Source organism: Erinaceus europaeus, chromosome 12, assembly GCF_950295315.1.
Source record: "Erinaceus europaeus chromosome 12, mEriEur2.1, whole genome shotgun sequence".
Classification (NCBI taxonomy): domain Eukaryota; kingdom Metazoa; phylum Chordata; class Mammalia; order Eulipotyphla; family Erinaceidae; genus Erinaceus; species Erinaceus europaeus.
Window position 1 is genome coordinate 21,377,498 of NC_080173.1, and position 12,907 is coordinate 21,390,404.

Sequence of the window (12,907 nt, forward strand, 5' to 3'; positions counted from 1 at the left end):
CCTCTCCAGATCCACTTGACTCCCCTTTATTCTCCAGTTGCAGTTCAGCAACACTTCGGAGAGTCAAACCTTTGTGACCCCAGGACTAGATTACAGGTGCCAGAAGGCGACCGTTTCATGGATAGGTTCTTCCAACACTCACTGGAATTCCTAATATCCACTTGTCTTGAATTCATCCCAGTCCAGTTTAACTCCCAAGACCTCAGGGTTTCGGATGACTTTTTGCTCAAACGGATAACGCATTGACAAAGAGAGCAGGCCTCTCTGAACGCTCCAAGTGAATTTGGGGTCTGGGTCTCTGAATGCACAGAGGTCAGGATAGGGACTGTGGGGACGGGGGAATCCCAGATCCTAGCAGCCCCGCAAAGCTCGCGCTGGCGGCTCCCGGTCCAGAAAGCGCTGCAAGGTGCTAGTCCGGGGCTGCTGCAGCGCGTGTGCGCCCCGGGGGCTGGGGCGGAGGCGGGTCGCGCGGAGGGGGCTGGCCGGGACCCGCGGGACCCGCCCCCTCGCCTTCTCCGGCGACCCAGCGCGGGTTTCCTGTCCAAGATGGCGTCCCCCGTGGCAGTTGTGGCCGGGAAAGTTGTGCGAGACATGGCGCTGCGGACCCCGCTCCTGGCGGCCAGGCTCCAGGTGAGCGGACCTGAGGAGGGCGCCTCAGGGAGGGTTCCCCCCACCCGGGAGAGTCCCCCCACCCACCCACCTCCGGACCGTGGTGCGCGCCCCCTTGAGTTGCACCATCCTGAAGCGACGCGCGGTGCAGTGCGGGGGGGGGGGTGCGGAGTGTGCACGAGGGGCTCCCGCAGCCCCGGGGCTCCGTTTTGGGGACCCGAGACTGAGGGCAAGTGCAGCCCGGCGTGTCCCAGCTAGTTTGAGCTGCCCAACATCTTCTCGATTCGCCGACATGGGTTCCTCCGTTCACTCAGAAACACACCAGGTGTCCAAAAGTGCTGTTTCCAAGTAGGAGGCAAAGTTCCACAGACTAGTTTTTTTTTTTTTTTTTTTTTTGGGGGGGGGTGTCCCGAGGTTTTTGTCACTTATGCCATTGACTTACCTCGAACTCCCAACCCGTTTGTTAGGCCCCATAAATATGCTTAGAAATCGATCTCAGCTGAAGTCACCTCCCCGAGAGAGGACATTCTGCTTTGCAGACTTGCAGGAGTTAGGAGAGACGTGGTAAACGCTCCACTTCTTTCCTTTTCTCTCACTCTCTCTCTTTCTCCCCCTCACAAAACACACACACACACACACACACAACTATTTGTTAAGCTAGAGAGAAATTAAGAGGGGCAGGGGAGATAGGGAGAAATGGACACTCAGCAGGTGGGGACTGGACACTTAACCCCGGGTCCTTGCAGATGGCAGCTTGTGTGCTCAAGTGGGTGCACAGCCCCTACCCTCTCTTTCGCTTTCTTTTACGACTTATTTATTCATGAGAGAGGGAGAGAAGAACCACAACATCACCGCAGAATATGCCATGCAGGGGATTGAACACATGACCTCATGCTGGAGAGTCCAAGGCGCTGTACTACCTTCAGTTACTAATCATCTCGCTTCCTCAACCAGAGCCCTGTTCGCTTTGATTTCTGGTGGAGCTGGGGATTGAAACTGGAGCCTTGTGGCCTGGGAGATGGCCAGGGTATAAAGTCTTGGACTATCAAGCATGAGGTCTTGAGTTCAATCCCCTACAGCACATGTACCAGAGTGATGTCTGGTTCTTTCTCCTCCCATCTTTCTCCTTAATAAATACATAAAATCTTAAAAAAGAGAGAGAGAGAGAGATCCGGGAGGTGGTGCAGTGGATAAAGTACTGGACTTTCAAGAGAGAGAGATCCGGGAGGTGGTGCAGTGGATAAAGTACTGGACTTTCAAGCATGAGGTCCTAAGTTTGTTGCCCAGCAGCACCAGAGTGATGTCTGGTTCTCTCCCTCCCCCGAAATCCCTCTCTAATAAATAAAGTTTAGAAAGTTAAAGAAAGAACTGGAGCCTTTGGTCCGTCAGGCATGAAAGTTTCTTTACGTAACCGTAACCATAATGTTACTGCCCTTGCCCTGCTTCACCTTTCTATGAAAAAACATAAGCCCTGGGGGCCAGTTAGTGTTGCACCTGGTTGAGGGCACATCTTACAATGCGCAAGGACCTGGGTTTTGAGCTCCTCCCAACCCCTCTTCCCTCCTGCAAGGGGAAAGCTTTGGTAAAGCAGGTGTCTCTGTTTCCCCTACCCTCTCGATTTCCAGCTGTCTATCCAATATGATGATAATAAAAAATTAAAAAAAAAATAAGCCAAGAGTTTTGTGGAGTTTTGAGTTAGTGTTGACTCCGGGAGAAACCACACTTTCTTCTTATTTTTTCCAGATAATCTCTTTAAAAGGACAGCCACAGCAGGGCAGCCTCTTTGTCCATTTTCTCATTTTTAATTGAGAGGCAAATTATCACTAGTGCAATTTTAACCACAATAGGCATAGTATAATATTTATGAAGTCTAAGACTATGTTACTAATGATTTTCTGTTACTCTCAGTTTTGGTTAATCATGACATCTGCAAGACATTTTTTCCCCCCTATTTTTTCATTTCCTGACTTCTAATTTTCCAGTTTTTGTTAATGTCAATTTAAAAGGTGCTAATGCTTATCACTGTATAATATCCTTAATAAACTCTTGACAGTCTGGTGGATAGCAAAAGGAATGGAGGTTTTGCCTAATTAAAAATCACAAATAACTTGTAATAGAGTAAGGAGAATACCTCCAGGTGATCAAGTTCTATTCATTATTAAAGTGTTACAAAAACAAGAACTGTGGTGCCATGAGACTTGAATTGACAAGAAACATGGGGCCCAGGGCAGTGAAAACTCAAGCAAGGGAAAGAAGTAATTATACAGAGAAATGTAAGTGTTTAGCTGAAGTATGGTTAGGTTAGGCTTCTTGACTAAGAGATTGGAATCTGAACACAATAATGTAGAGAATCAGGTTGGATATAGATACCATTAATTTGGCAAAAAAGATGTGAGGGGAGGTGGTAGAAGGATTTCTTTCTCTCTCTCTCTTTTTTTTAATTAAAAAATTATATTTATTTATTCGATAGAGACAGCGAGAAATCAAGAGGGAAGGGGGTGATAGGGAGAGAGACAAGCAGAAGCCCTGCAGCACTGCTTCACCACTCGCCAAGCTTTCCCCTTGCTAGTGGGGCCCGGGGGCTCGAACTCAGGTCCTCGAGCATTGTAATACGTGTGCTCAATCAGGTGTGCCACCACCTGCTCCTAGGATTTCTTTTTTAATATTTTTATTTATTTATTTATTTATTTATTTATTTATTTAAATGAGATAGGTGCAGGAAGAGAGACAGACACCAGAGCACAGCTCAGCTCAGGCTTATCGTGGTGTGGGGGATTGAACCTGGGAGCTCAGAGCCTCAGACATGAAAGTCTTTTTGCATAACTCATTCTGTCTTCCCAGCTCAAAGAGAATTTCTTATGTTGCTTCCCTGATTAAGTTGGATTTATTATTATTATTTTTTATTAACTTGGATTTATGTATATATGGATAATGTGCTATAAAACATTAATCCCCCATAAAGAAAAAAAATAATTAAAAAAATAGTTAAAAAAAAAAGATCATGTGAAATTATGCAAACCAGGCTTAGCAGATAATGTTTATTTATTCATGAGAAACATAGAGAGAGAGAAAGAACCAGACATCACTCTGGTACACGTCCTGCTGGGGATTGAAGTTGGAACCTCATGGTTGAGAATTCAATGCTTTATCCACTGCACCATCTCCCAGACCACTCGTCTATGTATATTTATATCTATAATTTTCATGCCAGTTTTTTCTATGGCCTTGCTTTCGCTTCCTTTCTAAGTCACACCTATAATATTACAACTTATTTTTATTTTTTTATAAGAGAGGGAGAGACAGAAATACCTGCATACCTGCTTTGTGAATACAAAGCTCTCCCACTGTAGTTGATGACTGGGGGCTTGAACCTAGGTCCTTGTACATTGTTATAGGTACACTCGACCAGGTGCACCAGTACCCAGCCTCAAGGTCTCTCTCTCTCTCTCTTTTAAGATTTTATTTATTCATGAGAAATGATAGGGGCCGGGTGGTGGCGCACCTGGTTGAGCGCTGGTTGAGCGCTGGTTGAGCGCGTGTGTTACAATGCGCAAGGGTTCAAGCCCCTGGCCTCTACCTGCAGGGGGAAAGCTTTACAAGTGGTAAAGCAGGGCTGCAGGTGTCTCTCTGTCTCTCTCCCTCTCTATAACCCCCTCCCTCTTGATTTCTGTCTGTCTCTATCCAATAAATATAATAGTAAATTAAAAAAAAAAAACCAAAAAAAAAAATCATAGTTAGAGAGAGAAAGAACCAGACATCACTCTGGTACATGTGCTGCCTGGAATTGAACTTGGGACCTCATGCTTGAGAGTCCAAAGCCTTACCCACTGCGCCATCTCCCGGACTACCCTATTACAACTTCTGAGTGTTCTTTTTTCCCTCTTCTCTTTCAGATAAGAGCAGATAATACATTTCTAAAGTAGTTATGCACACACACTTTTTTTCCACAAACACTTTTATATCTGAGGCACCAAAGGTCCTAGGTTCAACCCTCAGCACCACTCTAAACCAGAGCTAAGCAGTACTTTGGTAAAAACAAAACAAAACAAGAAATTGTGGATTTTACGTAGTATCCAGTAATTAGAAATGTGTCTTAGAAAACATTTAATCCAGTCTGCTCATTTTACAGATAGAAAACTGACACTTAAAGAGATTCATTCACTTGCTTAAGTTTATGGAGTTGTGGTAATGCTTTCAGAATAAATATTTATTAAGTTCCCATATCACCAGGCTATTGTTTGATGAGTGTATATTTCCTTATAAAAATGTATTATGTCAGCATGTAAGTTAGTATCCTGTAGTAAGGTCCTAGTCACTGTCAGTTTGCATATATTTTTATTTTTTTTTATTCAATTGGCAATAAAAATAGGTGGTTACTGATAAATATATATATATATATATATATATATTTAATTTTTTCCCCAATTTCTAGAGTGCTTTTCTGTTAACCTGCTTTAGCTAAGTCTGCTGTGACATTTTTGCCTACCTAGTTCCTTTCCCAAAGCAGACATTGCAATAGAATGTGACCCAGTTTTCCCACCAAATTTAAGCATACTCACCAAGTGCCTTAGAAATCTGTTACCATTCTTGGTCCAGACATATTTTGAACTAGGCCTTGTACAAAACTCTTGGGCATACAGAGGTAAAACACACACACACACACACACACACACACACACACACACACACACAAAACAACCCAGTTTATGCTTTGAGAATTAATTTAGCTACTCTCACAGAAAGACTTGGTATCCTCTCATGGGTAAGGTTACATTTGACCTGTATTCCATTTATTTTACTTTTCTTTCAAAAATGGAGCGAGAAACAGGCACAGACAGACAGACACTGGGATCAACTGACTGAGACCCCACAGCACTAAAGTTTCATTTAGGACAGTGGAATTTGGTCTCAATCCTTAACAGACATGACAAAACAAAACACTGTCCGACTGAACTCTCTGTTCTACTTTTTTTTTTCTTTTCTGCCAGACCATAGCTCAGTCAGCTCTGGCTTCTGGTGGTGCCAGGGGATTGAACCTGGAACCTCAGAGCCTCAGGCATGAAATCCTTTTGCATAACCACTATGTTATAGATACCTCTCTGCCCTTTGACTCACATTCTAAATGCTTAGTGTCATTGACAATTTTTATGTTTTTTTTATTTGTGATTATATAATGGTCTTTAAGATCCCAAGACTACTACAGGGAATAGTTCCACACCACACCCTTGATATACATTTATTTATTTATTTATTTATTTATTTATTTATTTTAATTTTGTCATTGGTAGGGCTTTTTTGCCCTAGGCTGACATTTTCAGACAGACAAATAAGTACCATAGCACTGAAGGTTCTCTACAAACACCAGGGTGTGTCTGTTTCTGTAGTGTAGTGGCTATCATGTTCGCCTCACAAATACCAGGGTGTTTGCATGGCATAGCCGAAACCACATGATACTTTATTTTAGTGGGGGTCAGAAACAGCTGCATCATTCGCATGTAAACAGTAACGAAGATGACTTTAACCAGCGACAAATGCTATAAAGAAAGTGATATATGGGCAGGGGTAGATAGCATAATGGTTATGCAAACAGATTCTCATGTCTGAGGCTCCAAATTCCTAGCTTCAATCCCTGCACCACCATAAGACAGGGCTGAGCAGTGCTCTGGTAAAAAAAAAAAAAAAAAAAAAAAAAGTATGATTGGGGGATGGAGAGTGAAGTGGGGATGTCGATTAGATAATCAAGGAAAATCTATTTGAGGGGCCAGGCAGTGGTGTACCTGGTTAAGTGCTCACATTACAGTACACAAAGACCTGGGTTCAAGCCCCTTGTCTCCACCTGCAGGGGGGAAGCTTCATGAGTGGTAAAGCAGGGCTTCGGATATTTCTCTATCTCCCTCTCACCTCAGTTTCTCTCTGTCTCTATCCAGTAATAAATAAATAAATATATTTAAAAAAATCTACTTGACTAGGTGGGTTTTTCTTTGTTTTATTTTAATTTCCATCCTTTAAAAATAAATTACACACACACAACACACACACACACACACACACACACACACACACACGTGTAGGGGGAGAGAGAGAGAGAGAGAGAGAGAGAGAGAGAGCGCGAGAGAGCGAGAGAGCGCTAGCTATCATAGTACCTTTCCACCATCTGTAGAATTTCTGTGGAGGTGCTGTGGTGCTCCTATCTGGTTCTGGGCTTCATTGGTGGTAAAGTGCATGCCTTTCTAGGTGAACTATCTCCTGCTTTAATTTTCTTTCTTTGCTTTTCTCTTTCTTTTTAAAATTTATATTTATTTACTTATTTTCCCTTTTGTTGCCCTTGTTTTTTATTGTTGATATAGTTATTGTTGTTGTTGTTATTGATGTCATCGTTGTTAGATAGGACAGAGAGAGATGGAGAGAGGAGGGGAAGACAGAGGGGGAGACACCTGCAGACCTGCTTTACCACCTGTGAAGCGACTCCCCTGCAGGTAGGGAGCCTCCCCTGCATCCTTCAACTAGTCCTTGGGCTTCACGCCACGTGCGCTTAACCCGCTGCACGTGCCTGACTCCCTTTCTTTTTTAAAGGTTTATTCATTTGTTTACATGAGAGTATAAAGGGAGGGAGACAACCAGAGCACCAACCACTCTGGGATATGTGATGCCGGGGATTGAACTAATGATTTCATGCTTATCTCCTGTGCTGCTGTCTTAATTTTTAAATTTTCTCTTTTCTTTCTTTAACCAGATTATTACTTAGCTCTGGCTTATGGTGGTGTGGGGGATTGAACCTGGGACTTTGGAGCCTTAGGAATGAGTCTCTTTGCATAACCATTATGTTATCTACCCCACCCTTAATTTTCTTATTTTATTTATCTTGCCTTCAGGGTTATCACTGGGGCTTAGTGCCTGTACAACACTACAAATCCACTGCTCCTGCAGCTTTTTTTTTTTTGGATAGGATGTAGAGAAATTAGAGGGAAGGGGAAGATAGAGGGAGTGAGAAAGATAGACACCTGCAGTCCTGCTTCACAGCTTGTGAAGCAACCCCCTTGCTGGTGGGGAGCCAGAAGTTTGAACTAGGATCCTTGCATAGGTCCTTGTGCTTTGTACTATGTGTACTTAACCTGGTGCACCCCAACTGTCTTACTGATTTTCTTTCCATCTCTTCCTCTGCCTTCCCCTCCCCTTCTCCTCTCTTCTCCCTCTCTTTCCTTTTTGCCACCAGGTTAAGTACTAGGCTTGGATGACAATTCTGCTTCCAGTGACCATTTTTTCTTTCTTTTTCCAATTTTATTTGATAGGGCTGTGCTTAAACCTGGGTTATTCGCATAGCAAAACAGCACACTATTTAAGTGGACTATTTTGTCAACGCATTGTTAGATATCATTTCACAGACCCAGATCTGGAAAGACAAGGGCATCAGTACTGTGTCCAGATAGCCAGAACCCCTGTATAAGTCAGTGCTGCACAGCAGGTGTGCCCTTGGTGGGTCATTTCTTAGATCATGTCTTGTCTTGAGTGAGGACACTGAGTTTAAATGATTAATAACAATTTTCAGCTTGGTAGTTATTGTAGACTAGGCATTTTCCATCTTATGTTTGGTTGAACATCATGGAGCAGGTACAAGAGAAGCACAGACATCCTGGGCAGCAATTTTATTTAGAGTCCTTGTTTTGTGGTCTCTGAGGCCTGGAGCTTCTATTTAGGACTTTGAGAAAATAATATATATTGTAGGGGACTATGTAAACACATTTCTCTGCTGTCCTTTACTCGAAAATGAATGGTTTCAGCTTAGTGTTTTGGCTCCTTACCGAAGTGGAGGGAGAAAGATGAATGTATGACTTTGAGAAGTGAAGATTAAAGGTTATGTGGAAGTTCTTTTTTTCTTTTTCTTTTTTTGCCCCCAGGGTTATTGCCAGGGCTCACTAAAGGTTATGTGGAAGTTCTTTTTTTTTTTTTTTTTTTTTGGCCCCCAGCGTTATTGCTGGGCTCGGTGCCTGCACCATGAATCCACCGCTCCTGGAGACCATTTTCCCCCCTTTTGTTGCACTTGTTGTTCCATCATTGTTGTGGTTATTATTATTATTGTTGTTGCTGTCATTGGATAGGACAAAGAGAAATGGAGAGAGGAGGGGAAGACAGAGACGGGTAGAGAAAGATAGACACCTGCAGACCTGCGATTCCCTTGCAGGTGGGGAGCTGGGGAATTGAACCCGGATCCTTACTCCTTGCGCTTCATGCCACGTGAGCTTAACCCACTGCGCTACCACCCGACTTCCTGCGTGGAAGTTCTTATCAGTTAAATAAGACTGTAGAGGCTGTACTGGGAATTGTGACATGCCTATATCTGTCTTTTTGCCTAGAAGAATAAGTATCTTACTTTTTTCATCTTTTATTATTTATTTATTTTAAAAACTATTTATTTTATTTTAATGAGAAAGAGTCGAGACAGAGGGAAAGATACTAAAAGAGAGAAAGACACCAGAACATTGCTCAGTTCTGGCATATGGTGGTACTGGGAATTGAACCTGGGGCCTCAGAACCTTAGGCTTGAAAGGCTTTTGCATAACCATTATGCTGTCTCTTCAGCCCTATTTCTTTCTTTCTTACTGGATAGAGAAAGAAATTGAGAGCGGAGGGGAAGATAGAGAAGGAAAGAGACAGACATCTGCAGCTCTGCTTCACCACTTGTGAAATTTCTTCCCTGCAGGTGGGGACTTGGGTCCTGAGCCTGTGTCCTTGCACACTTTAATGTATGCACTTGACCATTTTTTCTTTTCTTTTTTTCTAATGGAGTACAATTGTAATTTCTGCTGTTAGAAAAGAAATCCATTTCAAATTTGGATGCTAAATTGTTGACCTCTGTAAAGAAAAAAATTTTTCCTTTTCTTTAAAAATATTTTTTAATTAGGGAGGGGGTAGATATAATGGTTGTGCAAAGACTCTCATGCCTGAGGTTCCAAGGTCCTGGGCTCAATCCTCCACACCACCATAAACCAGAACTGAGCAGTGCTCTGTTTAAAAAAAGAAAAGAAAAAATATATATGTATTTAAAATTTTATTTGCTTTATTAGGACAGAGAGAAATTGAGAGGGAAGGGGGTAGAGATAGAGAGACACACCTGCAGCACTGCTTCACTGCTTGAGAAGTCCCCTTCTCCCTTACATCCCTGCCAGGGGCTTGAACCTGGATCCTTGTGGGTGGTAACATGTGCACTTATCAGGTGTGCCACTGTCCAGCCTCTGTAGAACAATTTTTTAAAATGATGACTGGTGCCTCAGATTGGTTACATTTATTGTGAATGAAGCACTTCCCTCCCCTCCCCTTTTTTTCAGTGCCTGTACTATGAATTCACTGCTCCTAGCAGCCATCTTTTCTTTTCTTCTCTTCTCTTTTCTTTTCTTTTTTCTTTTCTTTTCTTTTCTTTCTTTCTTTTTTTTTTTTTTCTCTCCTCTCCTCTCCTCTCCTCTCCTTTCCTTTCTTTTTTTCTCTCTCTAGAGCAATGGTTAGCTGTGGCTTATGATGTTGCTGGGGACTGACCCTGGTAGCACATCGCTTTAAGCACAAAAGTTGTTTTGCTTAGCCATTATGTTATTTCCCCACCCCCAAACAATATATGTATTCATGAATTAATGATGGACTACCCAATCCGTAGAAGTGAGAGCTTTGTCATACTTGCACCTTTACTTGATTTAGTAGGCAGGATTCCCAGGAAGTTACTGAAATACCTTGTATTTGGGGCAGGGTTGTTGGTGGTAGGGAGATGACATAAATAACTACATGTCATTTCAACTATTATTTATTTATTTATTTATTTAATTTCTCTATTGGGGAATTAATGTTTTACAATCAACAGTAAATACAATAGTTTGTACATGCAAAACATTTCCTAGTTTTCCATAAAACAATACAATCCCCACTAGGTCCTCTGTCATCTTTCTTGGACCTGTATTCTCCCCACCCACCCCAGAGTCTTTTACTTTGGTGCAATATGCCAATTCCAGTTCAGGTTCTACTTGTGTTTTCTTTTCTGATCTTGTTTTTCAACTTCTGCCTGAAAGTGAGATCATCCCATATTTATCCTTCTGTTTCTGACTTATTTCACTTAACATGAATTTTTCAAGGTCCATCCTAGATCAACTGAAAACGGTGAAGTCACCCTTTTTTATAGCTGAGTAGTATTCATATATATATATATATATATGTATATACTGCAACTTGCTCAGCCCCTCATCTGTTGTTGGGCACCTGGGTTGCTTCCAGGTTTTGACTGTTACAAATTGTGCTGCCAAGAACATATGTGTACACAGATCTTTTTGGATGAGTGTGTTGGGTTCCTTAGGCTAGATCCCCAGGAGAGGAATTGCAGGATCATAGGGTAGGTCCATTTCTAGCCTGCAAGTTCTCCAGACTGTTCTCCACAGAGGCTGGACCAATTGACATTCCCACCAGCAGTGCAGGAGGGTTCCTTTGACCCCACAACCTCGCCAGCATTTGCTGCTGTTACTTTTTCTGATGTATGACATTCTCTCAGGAGTGAAGTGGTATCTCATTGTTGCCTTTATTTGCATTTCTCTGACAATCAGAGACTTCGAGCATTTCTCATGTGTTTCTCAGCCTTTTGAGTCTCTTCTGTGGTGAATATTCTGTCCATGTCCTCCCCCCATTTTTGGATGGGATTATTTGTTGTCTTGTTGTTGAGATTTGCAAATTCTTGAAATATTCTGGTTATTAGCCTGTTGTCTGATGTATGGCATGTAAAGATCTTCTGCCATTCTGTGAGGGGTCTCTTGGTTTGGGTAGTAGTTTCTTTAGCTGTGCAGAAGCTTTTTATTTTGATGTAGTCCCATAGGTTTATGCTTGTCTTAGTCTTCTTTGTAACTGGATTTGTTCCACTGAAGATGTCTTTAAAATTTATGCGGAAAAGAGTTCTGCCAATATTTTCCTCTAAGTATCTGATAGTTTGTGGTCTAATATCCAAGTCCTTGATCCACTTGGAATTTACTTTTGTGTTTGGTGAAATCTAGTGGTTCAGTTTCATTCTTCTGCATGTTTCAACCCATTTTGTCCAACACCATTTGTTGAAGAGACTCTGCTTTCCCCCATTTAATAATCTGGGCACCTTTGTCAAAGATTAGATGTCCAGAGGTGTGGGGGCTTACTTCTGGGCTCTCAGTTCTATTCCACTGGTCAGTATGTCTATTCGTGTTCCAGTACCAAGCAGTTTTGATGACAATGACCCTATAATACAATTTGAGATCTGGGAATGTGATGCCTCCAGTTCTGTCCTTTCTTCTCAAGATTGTTTTTGGCAATTCTAGGTCTTTTCTAGTTCCAGATAAACATTTGTAGCATTTGTTCTATTCTCCTAAAAAATGTGGTTGGGATCTTGATGGGGATAGCATTAAATTTGTTTATGGCTCTGGGTAGTATATTCATTTTGTTGATGTTAATTCTGCCAACCCATGAACATGGAATATCTTTCCACTTCTTCGTGTCTTTTTCAGTTTCCTTGAGTAGTGACTCATAATTTTCAGTATACAAGTCTTTCACTTCTTTGGTTAGGTTTACTCCTAGATATTTTATTGTTTTTGTTGCTATAGTAAAAGGAATTGATTTCTGGATTTCAATTTCTTCTAACTTAGTGTTTGCATAGAGGAATGCCACTGACTTTTGAATGTTAATTTTGTAGCCTGACACCTTACTGTATTGCCTGATGAATTCCAAAAGCTTCTTGCTGGATTCCTTAGGTTTTTCTATGTATGCTATCATGTCATCTGCAAATAGGGAGAGTTTGACTTCTTCTCTTCCAATCTGTATCCCTTTAATTCCTTTCTCCTGCCTGACTGCTATGGCAAGAACTTCCAACATTATGTTGAATAGTAATGGTGATAGTGGGCAGCCCTGTCTAGTACCTGATCTGACTGGAAATGCTTCCAGTCATTTCAACTCTTTCTACTGCTCATTCCAGAATTGACACTTAATATATCACTTTCTATTACTTGATAGAAACATTGTGTCTGAAGAACTTGAGAGATTTGTACACCTTTGAGCAAATGACAAAATGAAATTTTGAGAAATAATCCTAAGAGTCTGGAAAAAAGAAGATGGAGCAGTAGAGTGGATTGCTTAGAGATTGAGGGAGAGGATGTGATGAGATAAGAGTTCTTTTGAAACAGTTTGATGTGGGCAAGGGGCAGGTGTGTAACAGAATTTGAAGGGTAACAGTGTCTTTCAAATGAGGAAGGAAAGATGAGACTGTAGAAAGCCCAGAATTGCACTTTAACTAAATAATTCTTATTTAGGACTT

General features: G+C 41.8%; 1 protein-coding gene across 3 annotated transcripts in view; it reads left to right on the forward strand.

The window, feature by feature from the left end:
• The first annotated feature begins 509 nt into the window (after positions 1 to 509).
• The window catches only part of SUCLG2 (succinate-CoA ligase GDP-forming subunit beta), a 329,175-nt gene continuing 316,777 nt past the window's right edge, over positions 510 to 12,907 (forward strand). For 2 of the 3 annotated variants that reach the window (XM_007535147.3, XM_060202910.1), the window contains exon 1: positions 510 to 630. In XM_007535147.3, coding sequence (XP_007535209.2) covers positions 547 to 630 — 84 coding nt within the window. In that variant the 5' untranslated portion in view covers positions 510 to 546. The remainder of the gene's footprint in view (positions 631 to 12,907) is intronic. The other variant, XM_060202911.1, reaches the window with a different exon arrangement.